We start from the raw sequence: 16,787 nt of genomic DNA, 5'->3' as shown, positions 1-16,787 counted from the left end.
GGCACAGAATTCTCTTGGGTGTCTTGACATTTTGTTTGGAAACGCGACTCAAGCCTTGTATATAGAAGGGTGACTTGTAGCAGTACATGTAATGAGGGGACGATGCTTTGGAAGCTTGAATGGCTTTGTTAAGTTGGTGAGTCACAGCTCGAAGCTCATACGAGTCATATAAGGTGCTACCGTTGTGCCTCGGGCTCAGCCTCCATAGAGGGCTTAATGGGTGCGGAGGACGATCATGTGTTGCAGTGATCATTCTTTGTGGGTCTTTCGCAATTGGGATTTCCAAAAATGTTGCTAGGTCTATATGTGTTGAAGCTTTTCCCATGTTCTTTTTTTTTTTTTTTTTTTTTCTGGTTTTGTTTTGAGAGAGAGAGAGTGGTTAAGGGTTGTTTATTAGGTTTAAGAAAGTGCTTATTGGTGGATGCGGATGGGTAGTTTACCTTGTAAGCGACGTTGGTTAAGTAAATGTTAATGTCAAAAGCTAGGGACTTGCATTGTTTTATACTTCCTCAATAGGGCATGTTCTCACATGGAGATTAAAATCTCAATTCTCCCTCGTCATCTTTACAACTGATGCGAGTATTTACTTTTGGGTTGGGAGACATGTTAGTGTCTCATGACGCATAGTCGTGCCATAATCTTAAAAAGCAAGTGAGCTTACTGCTTAGATCTGACTAGCAAAGGTGCCCGCGCGATGCTGCGGGTTATAAAACTGTTTAAAATGTGTACAAAATTATGAAAATATGTAGGAAGTTTAAGTTACAAAATAAAGACTAATAACATGTTTTATATGTTGCTTGTCATCTTAAAATATTGATTATATTTTATTAAACCAAGCAGCAATCAAAATATCAACAGTTGAGCTGCTCCTTGTTCAAAAGAGTTTGGACATGTCTTTACATATATGCTATTGGTGGGGGAAGGGACAACATAGAAAATAAACTCTGCAAGCAACAAAATCCCATAAAGACAGTGCCTAAACATATTATACTCATAGAATCAATAACAATTTTCCATTTTTTCTTGTAAAGTAGAAAACGGAGAATTTCAAAAACTCATCACAGAGTTCTCATTCATAATCTCGACTCGACCCTTAATTAATCAGAAAAAAATGTATATACAGAGTCATCCTGAACAAATCGTGTTGCCCATCATGATCCAATTTCGTTTGCTATTTCTAGTCCTTTTGTGCATTATGCACAAAAATTTAAAAACCCAAGCAATAGACTGAAAACAGGAAAGGAAATAAAACATGCGTAAATAAACTTTTAAATTATCAATCACACTTAAACTATAATTAAGCAAAGCAAATGCACAGTGATATTGATAGAACCACAGAAATAAGAATTTTTAAATGCCATAATATTTTATAATCAATAAGCTACAGCCACAGCTATCTAAAATACGAAGACAAAAAAAACAAAATTAGATCAAATCAACACAAAACAACCAAAAATATGAATATGAAACAAATTAAAACATGAAAAGTAACCAACTCATTTCACAACTCATTTTCGGTTTTGAAAAAGCTAGGAATCCCATTGCTCAATCAGTGGTTAAAAATAAGGAAATTAAGGAAAACAGAGGAAAATATTGAATGTCGTCAACACGTAATAGTGCACCTACATGCCTTTATCGACGTTGTTTTTCAACTGGAAGACCGAGAGCCAACTATTGAGACTTTGGGTTATCCGGATACATACTTTGTGAAATGGTTCGTTTGAGGAAATTACCCAAGAATTCCTAAGAATGATGTTCTGGACCACATATCCAAAATTAATTTCTCACGAATAACAATCTAATGGTAGAAGATTAAAATGTAAAAAAAAATACAAAATTACCAATTGAATCAACCTAAGCTGATGAGAAGTGAATCCACTCAGACTAAGAGCAGGACGTATCTTAAAGAAAATGGTTCATAACTGTTGTTGGGAGTCATTTGAGTTTCCCTGAAATTGGAGTTTCCCATTATTATTTCTCAAAAACCCAGCACAGCCCACTAATATTAGTGCTTGTGCCGTGCTAGGTCAGCCCTTCTAGTTTGACAGCTCTACTTCAAAGAAAAAAGATGCAAAAGCACATTTATCTGACACCTATAGTTCAAAGAAAAACACTGTAAAAGCACAGGAAAAGGGCTGTTTAAATGACCCTAGATGCATTTGAAACAAAGAGTATACGATCAAAAGTTACCTATGCAAAAGTCACCCTAAACAATGAAGATTTTTTATTATTTTTCAATTCCATTTTTCTGTTTTTCCCTTTTTTCCCTTAAACAGAGATCAAAATTTCATACTCTAATTCAATAATTGAGTTTTCTCACAGTCTCTTCTAACAATCTAAAGATCAAGCTCCAATTTTGTACTAAACATATATGTCTGAAAATCAACCTAAAACATCAATCAAATGAAACCAAAGGCAGTTTATAACGACTCCATGTCCTTTTTCATGTTAAAAAAGCTCTCCCTAAAAAAGAAAAAGTTTCAAAAAACTTCAGCACACGAAAAGGCATTAATATATAATCAAAAGCAGTATCATGTTGTTATCACTCTTATCAACAACCCCGCCAAATACATCATATCTTCCGTAAACTAAAGGGAAAGAGTCAGAAATATTAATATGTATCTAAGCACAGATCATACATGAAACAGCTTGTCATTGGTTCAAACCACATAACAATTACTTGGCTTTATTTATAGCTGTGCAACCATAACAATTAGTTCAAATTTATCCTAACCAATTGTCAATTGATACCATCAGCTAATTATCATGCTTTATTCACAGACTCGAAACAATAAATTGGAATTTCAACATAGAAATGTACCTCTTGCTTAACAGAACCAAGAACAACCACCAAACAGCTCTATCTAAAACAGCAAAACACCACCTACAAAACATGAAAAGCAGATATGGTTTAGAGAGATGAGGAGAGAAAGCAAGAAAAAATCGAAAAAATTGCAATTTCTGATTTTCTAGTCCCAAAACTGTCCAAATATGTTTTTCTGTGCAGTGTTTTTATATGAGATGCTTAAAATTTGTTAGTCCATTACTAAAACAAAAGAAAAATCCTGGAAAACAAAAACAAACAGAGACAGAAGAAAACAGGATATCTAGTGACAACAGACTAAACAACTAAAAAGACCATTGCTTGTAATGAGAAACCCCAAATCCATACTGTTTTTGCCCAAAAACTTCAACCCATCAATCCCACATTTTTTCCTATTTAAAACCATCATCCAAAGAGCCGTGAACCCCTAAAGTATAGCCATTCAAAAAAAATTAGGGGCAAAATATTTACTTCTTGTTGATCAAGCTCATGAAAAATTGATTCCTTGTTTGGACCCCAAAATTTTTAATCACAAACTACATTCCTACAAAAGGATCCATAAATAGGAACATCATTATTCATTAAGGTAAAATATGGCGAAAATCCTCCAAACAATCCAAATCCAAAACAAAATCATCAACCAATCGAATCAAAAGCAACAATCTTCTTTCCTTTATTTTTCTACTTCTGTTTTACTTTACAACAAACAAAAGAAAACCATGAAAGTTTAAAAAAAATAAAAAGAAAAAGAAAACCTAGAAGTACTGTAAAGCGATTCAAAAACAGCAAAAACAACAAAATAATCAACACAAATGATTACTCTCATCTATTTTAAGTCAAGTCCAGTGCCACACAACATGGAGTATCTCAATTAATATGCTCTATATATATTTGTTTTTTTATCATCAATCTATCTTTAACTCCCCCCCACCCTCAGAAATATTAGATAAACACATCAATAAAAATGCATTGAGACAGTTAAGAACAACTTCCACCATCGACTAAAGAGACAGTTAAAAGCCAAAACTCATATTATTCAATGTCAAAACGGTTTTCTACAACTAAAGTAAAACCTACCAAAGCCCATTGGTAAAAAGGGAAACATTTGGTTTACATACATTTCTAAGTAAGTTGAACTAAATAACCACAGGGAAAAGTAGCATACAAATTGCAGGGAGTAAGATTCATTCCCATAATGTATTGGAAAAGTCCCCTGTAATTGGAATAGCGTCGGCAACAGGGTTATTGATTACATTAGTTCTTGTCTATTTCTTGTGGAAGAAATACTTGGGAATGGAAGGTATAGTGCTACCACCCTTCTCTTTCTCTTTGTCTTTCTCACTCATACAAACACATATATTTTAGTGTTCCAAACAACCAATGCTCTAATAATAAGAATGAAACAGGGAGCACGGAAGGCAGTATGAGTGAGACTATAAGTAAAGCCAGAGCTGAAGCTGCGAAGAATGATGCAGAACTACCACTCTTCAATTTAAAAAGAGTTTTAGCTGCAACAAACAACTTCAATGTAGCGAATAAACTGGGAGAGGGAGGATTTGTCCCTGTTTATAAGGTGACACTTTCTAAACTGCTTGATAAATACTAATGTACAGTTTATCTAATATATGCTAACTTGGACAGGCCAAAGACATAACAGATTTAGGTTCCTTGAAGGAGGCAGCAAAAATTTTCATTCCGAGTATATTGTAGCATAATTTCTGTTTTCTCAGCCTCTCTGATTCTATAAACCAAAAACTTCAATATATAACTTTAATTTTCTGTAAGCATTGATCTAGATTTACATTCTCTTTGTCCTGACAACTCAATCGAACATCTTCTGGAAGCAACCCAATCAGAGGATCCATTCCCATGGGATAAGGAAACAGACATGAGGATCCATTCCCATGGGATAAGGAAACAGATAAGGAAACTTAGTTGTGATTTTCAATTATGTGCAGATGTCAGAGCAGGGTTATTCATTCTACTGGGGGCAATTCTTTTCAGCATAAATGAAACACAACCCAAAACAATTTAAAATTAAAAAAAAAAAAAATTAAAACAATCACTATATCAATCAACAAAAACAATTAAAAAGAAAGATCAAAAGAGAAACCAAATAATAAATATAACTAACAATTGAAATATTCATCAATTTTAATCTTTTTAAAAAAAAAAAAAACCTGCCTAAACAATCAAAACTCTCCCTAAACAATCAAAATCACAAAACCACTCTCTCACTTAGGATTGAATCGTTGCACAGACTATGTGATCTACATAAGCCTGCCGCAATCCTAATATCTAGGATATTATGTTCAATTGTAATTTTAAAGGACAAACCATACACATTCAAGCAAGAACTCTACAGCATACCTGCTCAATCAGGCCATACAATTTTCAGAACTTATGTACCAAGCGTATCGAACTGACAAAGTAAACCATATGTTTCCCCAGGCACCATATGCTTAAGAGTCCATCTAGATAAATGGGTTTTAAAACATGATTTATTTCTAGAAAATAAAAGGAAACCTTTCTTTCTCGATGACCCTAAACGAAATAACCCTAGAAATTGATGTTTGTTGAACATGGTTTTCTTTGAGGGGATGCAAACCTGAAGAGAAACGATGGAAGATCTTGCAGATCGAAAATCTCTCAGACGAACTTTGGAAAAGATGGCTGAACCAACGACAGATGAGATGAGATGAGATGAGATGAAGACTAAACGAACGGCGCGATTCGTAAGGCACCAGCCCAAATGGAAATCGACGCCCCAAAGGAATCCCGAAGACCGAAGCGGTGCATCCCATGGCTGCCCCCCAACCAGCCTAACCAAGCTGGTAGGAAGCGGACGATCGCTCTGTGGAAACGAAACAGTGGGGAGAGTTAGCATCCAAAGAGAGAGGGGCAAAAAGGGAATATAAGGAAAATTTTTTAAAAGGGCAAAATCGACAATTTACTGTATTGATGGGAAAAATAAGGCCGTGTAACAGTGAAACGGGGGTTTTTCTGTCAGTTTACTGTTCAAGAAACAGTGCTTATAAATAGTATCTGGTTGCATTGGGCTTTAGTATATATATAATTTCTTTCTTTAAAACTACTCTTAAGTAATTAAACTTCTTTTCCTCATTACCTCTCAAATCTCCTCCATACATATCGTTACTAGAGAAAGAGAGAGTTGAGGGTCCTCTAAGTTCATTCATCTAAGATAGGATAGTCTAAGTTCATCAAATGCTAGTTAGCGAATTTACTTATTAATTGAACTTTGAAGATAAATATTACTAGAGTAACGATTAGAGGCACCATCGGAACGTGATGAAAAAACATAAAATATTTACAAGTGACTCATAAAATCTTCCATTTTTATTTACAAAACGCATTAATACTTACCTTTCAAATTCTATTAAAACAAATGGAATGATTTCAAACCATGAAACCCATATATTAATACTCACATCCTATGAAAGTGTTTTAAAATTGAAACCAGGAAACAAACTTACATTCATAAAAGTAAAACTCTTATGAAGGCAAAATATATTGTTGCCAATATTCACCAAAGGTCAAGGCAATCATTACAAAGTCAAAGCTTGCAACTACCCCATTTATGACATTCTGTTAGTCTAAACTTTACTGTGTGCGCCCGATCTCATTCACAACTTTTATCACGATAATTCCACAAGCATAGCATGTGAGATGAATTTATATACAAACAATTGTTGCGGTATGATGGTAATACTTAGTAACTTACACTGTGTTACAAGTCCATTCAAATTATAACATGTATTTATATCGTTTATAAAGTTCATTATTAATTTAGAATTTAGAAATGAGATTGTATTTTCCACTTTAATTTACATTTTTTTTGTTAGACCACATTCATGTACTTAGTAAGTGAATGTATGCAAATCCTGTTAAGTAAGGTAACTTAATAAATATGCAATCCTGCTGCTCTGCCTCTTCTCCTGGTTGCATTTGTAGTTTACTTCACGCTTTGCCATCATCAACTTTGATTTTCTTTGTGCTAATTTGTGGGCATCTTCTCAGGTATGAACACGTTAATCTCATTTGTTTCGGAATCAAGGTCATCATTAACTGTCACTTTTCTTCAACTTTATATGTATAAATTGCACGTCCTTTCTGCACTTTGAAGTTTCCTTTTCACTAGCTATGGTAAAACTCGGTTACATCACATCACATGCCATGGAAAAGTACCAACTAAGACATGCTGTTTGTGTAGTGGCACATGAACCAAAAACGCGTTATGTCCAGCTTTTACTCATTTTGATCAGCCATTTGTTGTAATGTGATCTATGGGTTTGGTCAGACTCAGACCCTTGATATTGATATAAAACTTTGTTTTTATGCAAAACCGATTTTTCTTCTTCTGTTTTCTGTGTGTTTTAGATTTAATGAGATGGGTAGTCTTGGAAATTTGACTTTGATGAGTGGTTTTCATTCTTCGGAAGAGAAAATAGTGGGTGGCAGAATTTCCCTTGCTTGTTACTGAAAGGCGTGTCTGGAAACGTGTTGAACGCTCCAGTCCAGCTTTCTTTTAATCTATCTGACTTTGCTTTGGTGTGTGAAAGTATATAGATAGATGTAGATCTTACAAGTTACAAGTGGCTTTTGGGTAATATTTAAAGAAGGTCCTTGGTCTCTTACTTTCCTGTACCAGTTGTAGTTGTAGTTGTGGTCTCTCTCTCCTATTCTCTCTATAGTTGTGGTGGTCTCTCTCTCTCTCTCCTATTTCCATATTTGAAGTCTACAGAAAGCTTCTTCTTCTTGAGGTACTTCATTGTGAACTTTAAGGCCTACAGGGACCCTTTGTAAATTAGGTTCATATTTCATCATTCCTTGCATATTTGGATGCTTAACTGATATGACTTTTTTGAATTCTCTTGTGTGATTATTTTCACTTGTACAAGTACTCTGTTTTCATCTTTGTTCTATTTTCGCTTGTAATATAGAAACCTTTATGTTTTTGGTTTTGTTTGTGTGTGGAAGGACAATGCTAGATGTAGTCAAACTTATGCCAAATTAAAGGTCATGTCTTTTCTCTTTTAGTTCGGTTGAAATGCAATTGTTTTTTCCTTAGATTGGAAAATTTGACTCCATAAGCTTTGACAGGTTCATGTCATTGTCATGTAGACCATTCCTGCATCTATGTTATAGCCAAATTAGGTAGCTTTTATTCTGATTGTAGGAAAGAGGCAACCTATGGAGTTGACTGTAATTAGAAACTAATGTGATGAAGCAAATACTTGTTGTTTTTTCTGTGTATAAAACAAGTTTTTGTAGCCCCTTATTTTATCTTGGCAGATTGCTTCTTTCAGGTTTTTAACAGAACAAAATGGTGAAGATCTGTTGCATTGGAGCTGGCTACGTTGGGGGGCCAACCATGGCAGTAATTGCCCTCAAGTGCCCCTCCATTGAAGTAGCAGTGGTGGATATCTCTGCGCCCCGGATCGCAGCCTGGAATAGTGACCAGCTCCCCATTTATGAGCCAGGTATTGATGAGATTGTGAAGCAGTGCAGAGGAAAGAACCTCTTCTTCAGCACTGCTGTAGAAAAGCATGTCTCTGAGGCAGACATAATTTTCGTTTCGGTTAACACCCCAACGAAAACTCAGGGTCTTGGAGCTGGCAAAGCTGCAGACTTGACATACTGGGAAAGTGCAGCCCGGATGATTGCTGATGTTTCAAAGTCCAACAAGATTGTTGTTGAGAAATCAACTGTTCCAGTGAAAACTGCTGAGGCAATTGAAAAGATTCTCACCCACAATAGCAAGGGGATCAAGTATCAGATCCTTTCAAACCCAGAGTTTCTTGCTGAAGGTACAGCAATTGAGGACCTTTTTAGCCCCGACCGCGTTCTCATTGGGGGAAGAGAAACCCCTGATGGCCAGAAAGCAACCCAAGCATTGAAAGAAGTATATGCGCATTGGGTACCAGAAGACAGAATCATAATAACCAATCTTTGGTCAGCAGAACTCTCAAAGCTAGCTGCCAATGCCTTCCTGGCCCAGAGGATCTCATCAGTCAATGCCATGTCAGCTCTGTGTGAGGCTACTGGAGCAAATATCTCAGAAGTTGCCCATGCTGTTGGCAAGGACACCAGAATTGGACCCAAGTTCCTGAATGCTAGTGTTGGATTTGGAGGGTCTTGCTTTCAAAAGGACATACTCAACTTGGTCTATATCTGTGAGTGCAATGGCCTAACTGAAGTTGCAAACTACTGGAAACAAGTCATTAAGGTGAATGACTACCAAAAGAACCGATTTGTGAACAGGGTAGTTTCTTCAATGTTCAATACAGTTTCTGGTAAAAAGATTGCCATTCTTGGGTTTGCCTTCAAGAAAGATACCGGCGACACGAGGGAAACTCCTGCCATTGATGTTTGCAAGGGGCTGTTGGGGGACAAGGCACAGTTGAGCATATATGATCTGCAGGTCACAGAGGACCAGATCAGGAGGGAACTCTCAATGAAGAAATTTGATTGGGACCATCCAATTCATCTCCAGCTAATGAGCCCGGCTGCGGTCAAGGAAGTCAGTGTTGTTTGGGATGCTTATGAGGCAACCAACGGTGCTCATGGGATCTGCATTCTTACTGAGTGGGATGAATTCAAGACACTTGATTACAAGAAGATTTTTGACAATATGCAAAAACCTGCATTTTTATTTGATGGAAGGAATGTTGTTGATGTTGAGAAGCTGAGAGAGATTGGATTCATTGTTTACTCAATTGGAAAGCCGTTGGATGCTTGGCTCAAGGACATGCCTGCTATGGCATAAGATGGAATTTTTTTTGAGTTTCAGCTGCACAGGTAATTATTTGAAATTTTAATTTTCACCTCATGTTTTTACTTTACTTTTCACATGTGTTACTAGTTGCTGTTATCTCAGACACTTCTCAGAGGGAAATTATGACCTTTTCTTTATATTTTTATATATTGGGCATTATAAAATAAAATAAAAGTTCATTGATCTGATCTGAGTAATGAAATAAGCAAAGTCACCGTTTCCTTTTCCAGTAATCTGGAGAGTAGAATTTAACTTTTAAGACCAGGCAGATGTAATGCCTAATAAATTCAAAGATGCCACTTCAACAACAAAACTCTTTCAAAGCTAGATATACCTTTGATTTATTTAAAGGCCTCTGCTTCACAACTCACTTTGTAACAGATTTTTATGTTTTGAGTTATTGCCAAGCTTAGGCTCTTGCATGGGGCGGGTAGGCTGTATTAAAATGTAAGTCAAAAGATCTGATAATCTGTTTCAGAAATTGAATAATGTGATGCTCTCATTCAATACACATGATCTTGCTGATGCAACCCAAGAAGAAGAAAGAAGAAAACAGAAAGGCTTCAATTTTTGTAACAATTAAAAATGATTTTGTTTAGTCTTCTATCACCTAAGAGAAATAATATTTGATTAAGAGGTGCAACATAGTTGATTCAATGCTATCTATCTTATCAGAGGTGCTCAATGTATGCTAATTATTCAACATAAGTATTTTAGTAGAATTTCGTCTCCTTTTGCTCTACCATCCCCAACCAACAAACCACCAGTCAAAGTGATATCTACAATTATCTTCAAGTTCTCAATCCTGTTGTGCGCACCCTTCTCCACGAGGCATTTTCTTTGACATTGCTGCCATTGATAAAAATATTTCAGCAATTCATAGAATCAAATGATACCAAACAGTTATGTGATAGACTAATATACAGGCAATTATATGACGCAGTCATATAACAGATATCAAGCAGTCATATAAGAAACACCGTTTAAATAGAGATATCAAGCCCATATTCCACTTTCACTCCCTTTGCAAAAATACGTTTCAATAACACATACTATAACGTACCTTCACGGACTGATCACCATTGATGCCAAGTCCAACTCTTCATCAGAATCAATCACTTCTTCAAAATTGTAAAAGGGATTAGCCCTTGGTCTTGGAGTAATTGCTTCGGAACTATGAAATACAGGATCATCGAAATTAGGGGGTTCCAAGATAATGTAAGCCCCTTTATTTTTGTACCTCTCCTCTGTGCTCTGAAATTGTGGGTAATCTAGAGCACTAAACAAAGTGATGAGCTTTCCTGACTCCACAATGTGATCGATGGTGTACCCTTCATCCATTCCACCAAGACCTGGCCTCTTTTCTCGTGCATCGGGACCTTCGTGTGATCTAATAATCAATTTAAGTTCACAAGTCTTGAGAAAATCCTCAGTGCAATCAGGACCCCAAAGCAGCCCAATGCCTCTCTCTATATTTGGAGACAGGCCGGGAGACATTGAGGGATCCGACCACAGCACATCACCAGGAATCACGTTGGGACCTTCCCATGGAGGATCAAGAACTGATCTTCGAGCCTTATTCAGTTCTTCAATAGAGCCTAGAGATAACGAACTAGGTTCAGGATTGAAAGCTCTCCGACTCTTCTTTCCCTTTGATTTCTTGGAGATAGCAGGCATGTGGCGGAAAAGACCTCCATGTGCAGTGTACACGTGTTTACCAACTAGGGAAGCCAAGGGAAGACCTTCAAAGCACCCAAGACATTTACGATACATGTGTTTGCCTCTATCACCATACTTTGTCAGCACTTCCTTCTCAAAACCATAAACAGAAGTGCAATACTTTGATTCGTGGTTTCCTCGCAAAAGATACACCCTCTTTGGCATGAGCACTTTCCAAGCTAACAAAATTAAGAAACTTTCGAGACCCCAAGCACCTCTGTCAACATAATCGCCATTGAAGATGAAGAATCGATTTTCTGAGGGAAAGCCAGCATCATGGAGAAGGAAAAGAAGGTCATGCAACTGCCCGTGAAGGTCTCCGACGACAACGACCGTGGATTCAGGGGCTAAGTTGTCAATGGTGACACAATTGGCCTCTTTGTGGAGGATCTTGGAGGCAAAGAGGGCTAGGCTATCAAAAACCTCAACAGGAAACACGTCTGGCAATTGGGTCGGCTCAAGATTTCTAGAAGCCCAGTCGAAGACGGACATGAGGTTTTGGACCCAGTTGAGGGTGAGCTCGCCATCAAGAGGCCAACCAATTGGGGTTTGAAGTTGAGGCGACTGTGATGACAGGTTGTCTTCAGATTCTAAGTTGGAAGCTATGGAAGGCGATGAATTGAAGACTGGTTGTGTTGCTGCTTCTAAATTGGTATCCTCAACCTCATCTGACCTCTTCTTCACCAGCTCGTATATTTGTTTCTTGTAACTGTAGCACAAGATTCACAAATAGGGAAAAATATTAGATTCTGTAATAGATTTTTATGCTGCCAAGATAACTAAAATTAGTTTATTGGAGTAATAAAACACTAAGCAATAACCACCGACTGATCATAGCAAGGTAACTGCATTTCCATTACCTTAGTTCGCGATCTTCTGCTTCAGTGAGCTTCACGCCATCAAAGAAGTATTGCTCATCCTCTATATCGTCTCTGAGATACATGTCAAAACAATTAAGCACCACTGATTGTGCAGTTATACCTTTTAACTATTTCAAAAACAACTATTGCCTGCCAAAAGAATAGAATTTCACCTAGGCAAGGTGGAGGGCTCTGTCGCTGGGTCTATGACTGAAAATGCAAGCTGTGAAGGCAGGGTCTGCAGTCGCTTGTCATGCAAGGACAGCGTTGGGTCGTCATGAAGGGCATGCACAGGCACATCATGCGGGAACTGCAGTGTGTCGCCATGCAGGGCCTGCATAGGCATGTCATGCGGGGAATGCGGTGGGTCGTCATGAAGGGCCTGCACCGGCATGTCATGCGCTGGCAATTCCACAGCGTATGGAGGACCTACCACACCAGCTGGACGTAACCAGAAAACAAAAATAAATAAATAAATAAAATCAGAAATTTTAAAAATAATAATAATAAGAAAATTTAGAGCCGTGCGGCTATAAAAATCAGAATTATTAAAAATACATTAAAGAAACCAGAGAGCACTTACCTATCCGCATCCCTCTCAAAGGAAACCTGCCAAGCCAGCTGTTAATGTACAGGGGAAAGTGCCCGTGGTCAGCAAGATTTAAATCTTTCTTTGGCCCCTTCTTTCTTACTTCAACCACTACATCAGGAAGCTCTGGAATCGAATCTAGGTTAATATTCTCAAAACCAAACTGCCTAGCATAGTTGTTTGGTTTGTGAGGGACGACTGTGTGATAATTGATGCAGAGCGCGACTGAGCATGCCTTAGCCAGCTGAGGGGCATAACGCTCATAACCCTCCCCTAGAAGAGTATGGCTAAGCCTCTGATAAGGCTGTTGTATGAACTACAATAGAAAATACAAAAGAAATGAATTAAGAACTATATTTCCATATAGGCTCCAAAATTCAGTGTATTTAATTAAGAAATGTAAAGTCTTTTAAAAGACTTACATTTTCATCCGTCGCATTCCCCAAAATTTCCATATAGGCACCAGAATTGGGAACTGTGCTTGCCTTCAAGCGTTTGTGGAGAAGGTGGGACCACGGCACCATTAATGGACACTCCATAGGGAGATCTACTATCTCCCCTATCACCTCTATGCGTAGTGGCTCTATATGCTCTATGGCAAATATCTGGACAAGTAATAAACAAAGATCAGGAAAGTAGAGAAGTTAAAACATCAAATCCTAGTTTAGTAAAAGTGAGAATGGTGATGCTTACCATGAGAGCGTAGGCCAAGCCGTTTACGATTCCTCGATCCAAAGAATTGTGCAAGCTCGCCCATGCGGCTGCTCCCCACGCATAGCTGCCAACCTCCTGAAGATTGTCCAAGAGCCCCAAATATTGGGCAGAAACTAATCCAGTGCAGTCATCTGGTATTAGATATGACCCAATGACATACATGACATAGGCTCTAAGATAGTATGCCCACCCATCCTCATCTGGACGTACTGGGTTATTACTATAATTTTCTCTTAACCAACTAAGCCTAATCCTCCCTCCATCCAAAGACTGTGGAGGAGGATCGATACCAAAAGCATTTAAAAATAAACTTTTGGTTTTCCCTAGCCTACCAATAACCGGTCTACCGTCAATCGGCATACCAGTGATGAGAAGGACATCTACTAAACTAAAATATAGTGAATAACCATTAAAGGTAAAACACTTTAAATTACGATCATAGTGTCGTAGCAAAGCGTTTACCATGGTACAATCCAACCTCATTTGGAACCTAAAACGTTCAAAGAATCCTAAACCCATCCTAGTTAATGCCTCCCTAAGTTCCTCAGTTATTGGCCAACGCACCAAATTGTTCAACGGTTCATTTGGTGTCTATAAAAAAACCAAACAAACAAACAAACATTAGTGTCTAGTTATACTACTGCTGGCCAGCCTTGCAATATCTGAAATAAAATGGGCCATGAGTTACTTACATGAGGGGCCGGAGCTGGAGCAAGAGCTTCCATATCTTCAAAATAATTAAAGAAAACCGCAAATTTCAGATGGTGAATAAATACATAAGTGTTAAATATGTTATGTACCGTTTCAGAAATGTTACAAAAACAAAGTACAATCACATGTACCGTGCCAAAGTGGAAACTGATAAGCAGAGTATAAACCACCATAATGACATTACATTGGGTTATATTCCATAAGCTTAGATTAATTTAATCTCAGGCCCCAAAAGCCTTAATAGACCAAGAAAGATTATAGCTAGTATAATTATATGTAAAGGATCTCTATGTTTAATTTTTCTACTCTATGTGAAGGATCCCTATTAGGGATCTTGAATTTGGGTTGAAGCTCATGGATAAAGTCCCTAAAACCTGCCCCCTCAACTGCCTTAATAAACCCAAAACCAATCAGCCAGCTAAACATATTTCATTCAAAAAATCCTAACCATGAGACTAAACATTTTTCATTAAAACAGCAGCCATTTAAACATGCGTCATTCAAGAAAACAAAAGATCCTAACCAACCATCAGACTAGACATGTTTAATTAAAACAGCAGCCATATAATCAAGTCAAAAACACATGCATTTAAACTCAATCCTAGCAGAAAACCATGTAAACAATTCCAACACACACAAAAACAGCTAAACACTAGCAGTCTCAATCAATCCTAACAGAAAATCAACATATACATTTAATTACATAATTAAAGTTCAATTATACCTCAATATCAGCACCAACAGCTCCAGCACAGCAAAACCCTAGCTCAACTTGCTCAATTTCTGTCCAAAAACAGAAAACCCCCCATCAACATGAAATTCAGAAACCAAAAACCTTATGTAAACCCTACTTCAACCCTCAAATTAATGTATTATACACGTACCCATGTATTTCTCACGTTTAATGCACCGATTTTGGACAAAGAATTCAATAAGACACACAAAATTCACGTATTATACACATAATTCTCACACACTATTGAATACAAATAATATATATATATTTTAAATGGTATAGCCTCCTCCCGGCTATACTCAGTTTTTCCCATATTGTCTTTAAGAATAGTATAGCCGGGCGGCTATACTCCTTTTTAACATTTTTAAAACGAAAATAGTATAGCCGCACGGCTGTAATTGTTTGACACGTGGCGCGTATATAAATAGTATACCCTTCCCGGTTTCGAATTTTTTTGAAGAAATCGTACAGCCGCGCGGCTATACTCGTTTTCCTTTTTTTTTTTTTTATAAAAAAAAAAAAAAGCTGTCTGGACACGTGGCACCCACCCATGCGATGAGCCAGACTTTTTTTAATGTATTAATAGTATAGCCGCGCGGCTATACTGTTTCATAAAAAATAATTTGAAAACCCTCTAAGTAGTTTCTTTACTTTTGTTTTTTTGCCCTACTTCTTTAATTTAGTACATGTAATTAAGTAATACCTTAGCCTTTTTCAATCACTTTAAATTGTAATTATATTTCATTTATCATTTAATACATAAAAATTATAGAAAAAGTCCACAAAATGATTGATCTCTATTTACTAAGTCCTTTGCGAAATCGTTTGGGTGTTCCTAATTAAGTTTCTCCATCTCCCAAGAGCCCTATCCTTTACTATTCGGTCATTACTCGAGTATCTATTGTCCCTTTTTCACTTTTCCGTAGTTATTACCCGTATAAAGATTCTATTTCCGCCGCATTTCACAATGTATTATACACGTACCCATGTATTTCTCACGTTTAATGCACCGATTTTGGACAAAGAATTCAATAAGACACACAAAATTCACGTATTATACACATAATTCTCACACACTATTGAATACAAATAATATATATATTTTTTAAATGGTATAGCCTCCTCCCGGCTATACTCAGTTTTTCCCATATTGTCTTTAAGAATAGTATCGCCGGGCGGCTATACTCCTTTTTAACATTTTTAAAACGAAAATAGTATAGCCGCACGGCTGTAATTGTTTGACACGTGGCGCGTACATAAATGGTATACCCTTCCCGGTTTCGAATTTTTTTGAAGAAATAGTACAGCCGAGCGGCTGTACTCGTTTTCCTTTTTTTTTTAAAAAAAAAAAGCTGTCTGGGCACGTGGCACCCACCCATGCGATGAGCCAGTCTTTTTTTAATGTATTAATAGTATAGCCGCGCGGCTATACGGTTTCATAAAAAATAATTTGAAAACCCTCTAAGTAGTTTCTTTACTTTTGTTTTTTTGCCCTACTTCTTTAATTTAGTACATGTAATTAAGTAATACCTTAGCCTTTTTCAATCACTTTAAATTGTAATTATATTTCATTTATCATTTAATACATAAAAATTATAGAAAAAGTCCACAAAATGATTGATCTCTATTTACTAAGTCCTTTGCGAAATCGTTTGGGTGTTCCTAATTAAGTTTCTCCATCTCCCAAGAGCCCTATCCTTTACAATTCGGTCATTACTCGAGTATCTATTGTCCCTTTTTCACTTTTCCGTAGTTATTACCCGTATAAAGATTCTATTTCCGCCGCATTTCACAATGTATTATACACGTACCCATGTATTTCTCACGTTTAATGCACC

General features: G+C 37.0%; 2 protein-coding genes and 1 long non-coding RNA gene across 4 annotated transcripts; 1 reads left to right on the top strand and 2 right to left on the bottom strand.

The window, feature by feature from the left end:
* Positions 1-968: 968 nt before the first annotated feature.
* Positions 969-5,707, bottom strand: LOC110762287 (uncharacterized). The gene is made up of 3 exons (XR_002527513.2): positions 5,433-5,707; positions 2,822-2,884; positions 969-1,227 (listed from the first exon to the last, which is right to left on the bottom strand). It is a non-coding gene; the product is annotated as an uncharacterized LOC110762287 (long non-coding RNA).
* A 1,646-nt stretch (positions 5,708-7,353) lies between these two features.
* Positions 7,354-9,803, top strand: LOC110762320 (UDP-glucose 6-dehydrogenase 5-like). 2 transcript variants are annotated; one of them, XM_021964928.2, is made up of 2 exons: positions 7,354-7,605; positions 8,138-9,803. In XM_021964928.2, the coding sequence occupies exon 2, from the start codon at positions 8,169-8,171 to the stop codon at positions 9,609-9,611; it is 1,443 nt and encodes a 480-aa protein (XP_021820620.1). In that variant the 5' UTR covers positions 7,354-7,605; positions 8,138-8,168; the 3' UTR covers positions 9,612-9,803. The 2 variants fall into 2 exon arrangements, with proteins under 2 accessions (XP_021820620.1, XP_021820619.1); XM_021964927.2 differs by having other exon boundaries at positions 7,362-7,605; positions 8,152-9,803.
* Positions 9,804-10,169: 366 nt separating this feature from the next.
* On the bottom strand, positions 10,170-15,022 carry LOC110762319 (serine/threonine-protein phosphatase 7 long form homolog). The gene is made up of 9 exons (XM_088253262.1): positions 14,938-15,022; positions 14,195-14,229; positions 13,482-14,093; positions 13,211-13,393; positions 12,783-13,104; positions 12,373-12,640; positions 12,200-12,271; positions 10,684-12,048; positions 10,170-10,469 (listed from the first exon to the last, which is right to left on the bottom strand). Exons 2-8 carry the CDS (start codon positions 14,225-14,227, stop codon positions 10,686-10,688), a joined length of 2,853 nt encoding a protein of 950 aa, XP_088109388.1. The 5' UTR covers positions 14,228-14,229; positions 14,938-15,022; the 3' UTR covers positions 10,170-10,469; positions 10,684-10,685.
* Between the last annotated feature and the right edge of the window lie 1,765 nt (positions 15,023-16,787).

Source organism: Prunus avium, chromosome 5 (genome assembly GCF_965620075.1).
Source record: "Prunus avium chromosome 5, drPruAviu1.hap1.1, whole genome shotgun sequence".
Lineage (NCBI taxonomy): Eukaryota > Viridiplantae > Streptophyta > Magnoliopsida > Rosales > Rosaceae > Prunus > Prunus avium.
Note: the sequence above shows the minus strand (reverse complement) of the source record. Positions and strands in the feature narration are given on the sequence as shown.

Bases quoted from the DNA above. Each gene is read 5' to 3' on its own strand.
- LOC110762319 (XM_088253262.1), bottom strand. From the start codon at position 14,227: ATGGAAGCTCTTGCTCCAGCTCCGGCCCCTCAT. The intron at 14,094-14,194 runs GTAAGTAACTCA...GTTTTTTTATAG, and splicing joins CTCCAGCTCCGGCCCCTCAT to ACACCAAATGAACCGTTGAA. The intron at 12,641-12,782 runs GTAAGTGCTCTC...GGTTACGTCCAG, and splicing joins TTTGAGAGGGATGCGGATAG to CTGGTGTGGTAGGTCCTCCA.
- LOC110762320 (XM_021964928.2), top strand. From the start codon at position 8,169: ATGGTGAAGATCTGTTGCATTGGAGCTGGCTACGTTGGGGGGCCAACC.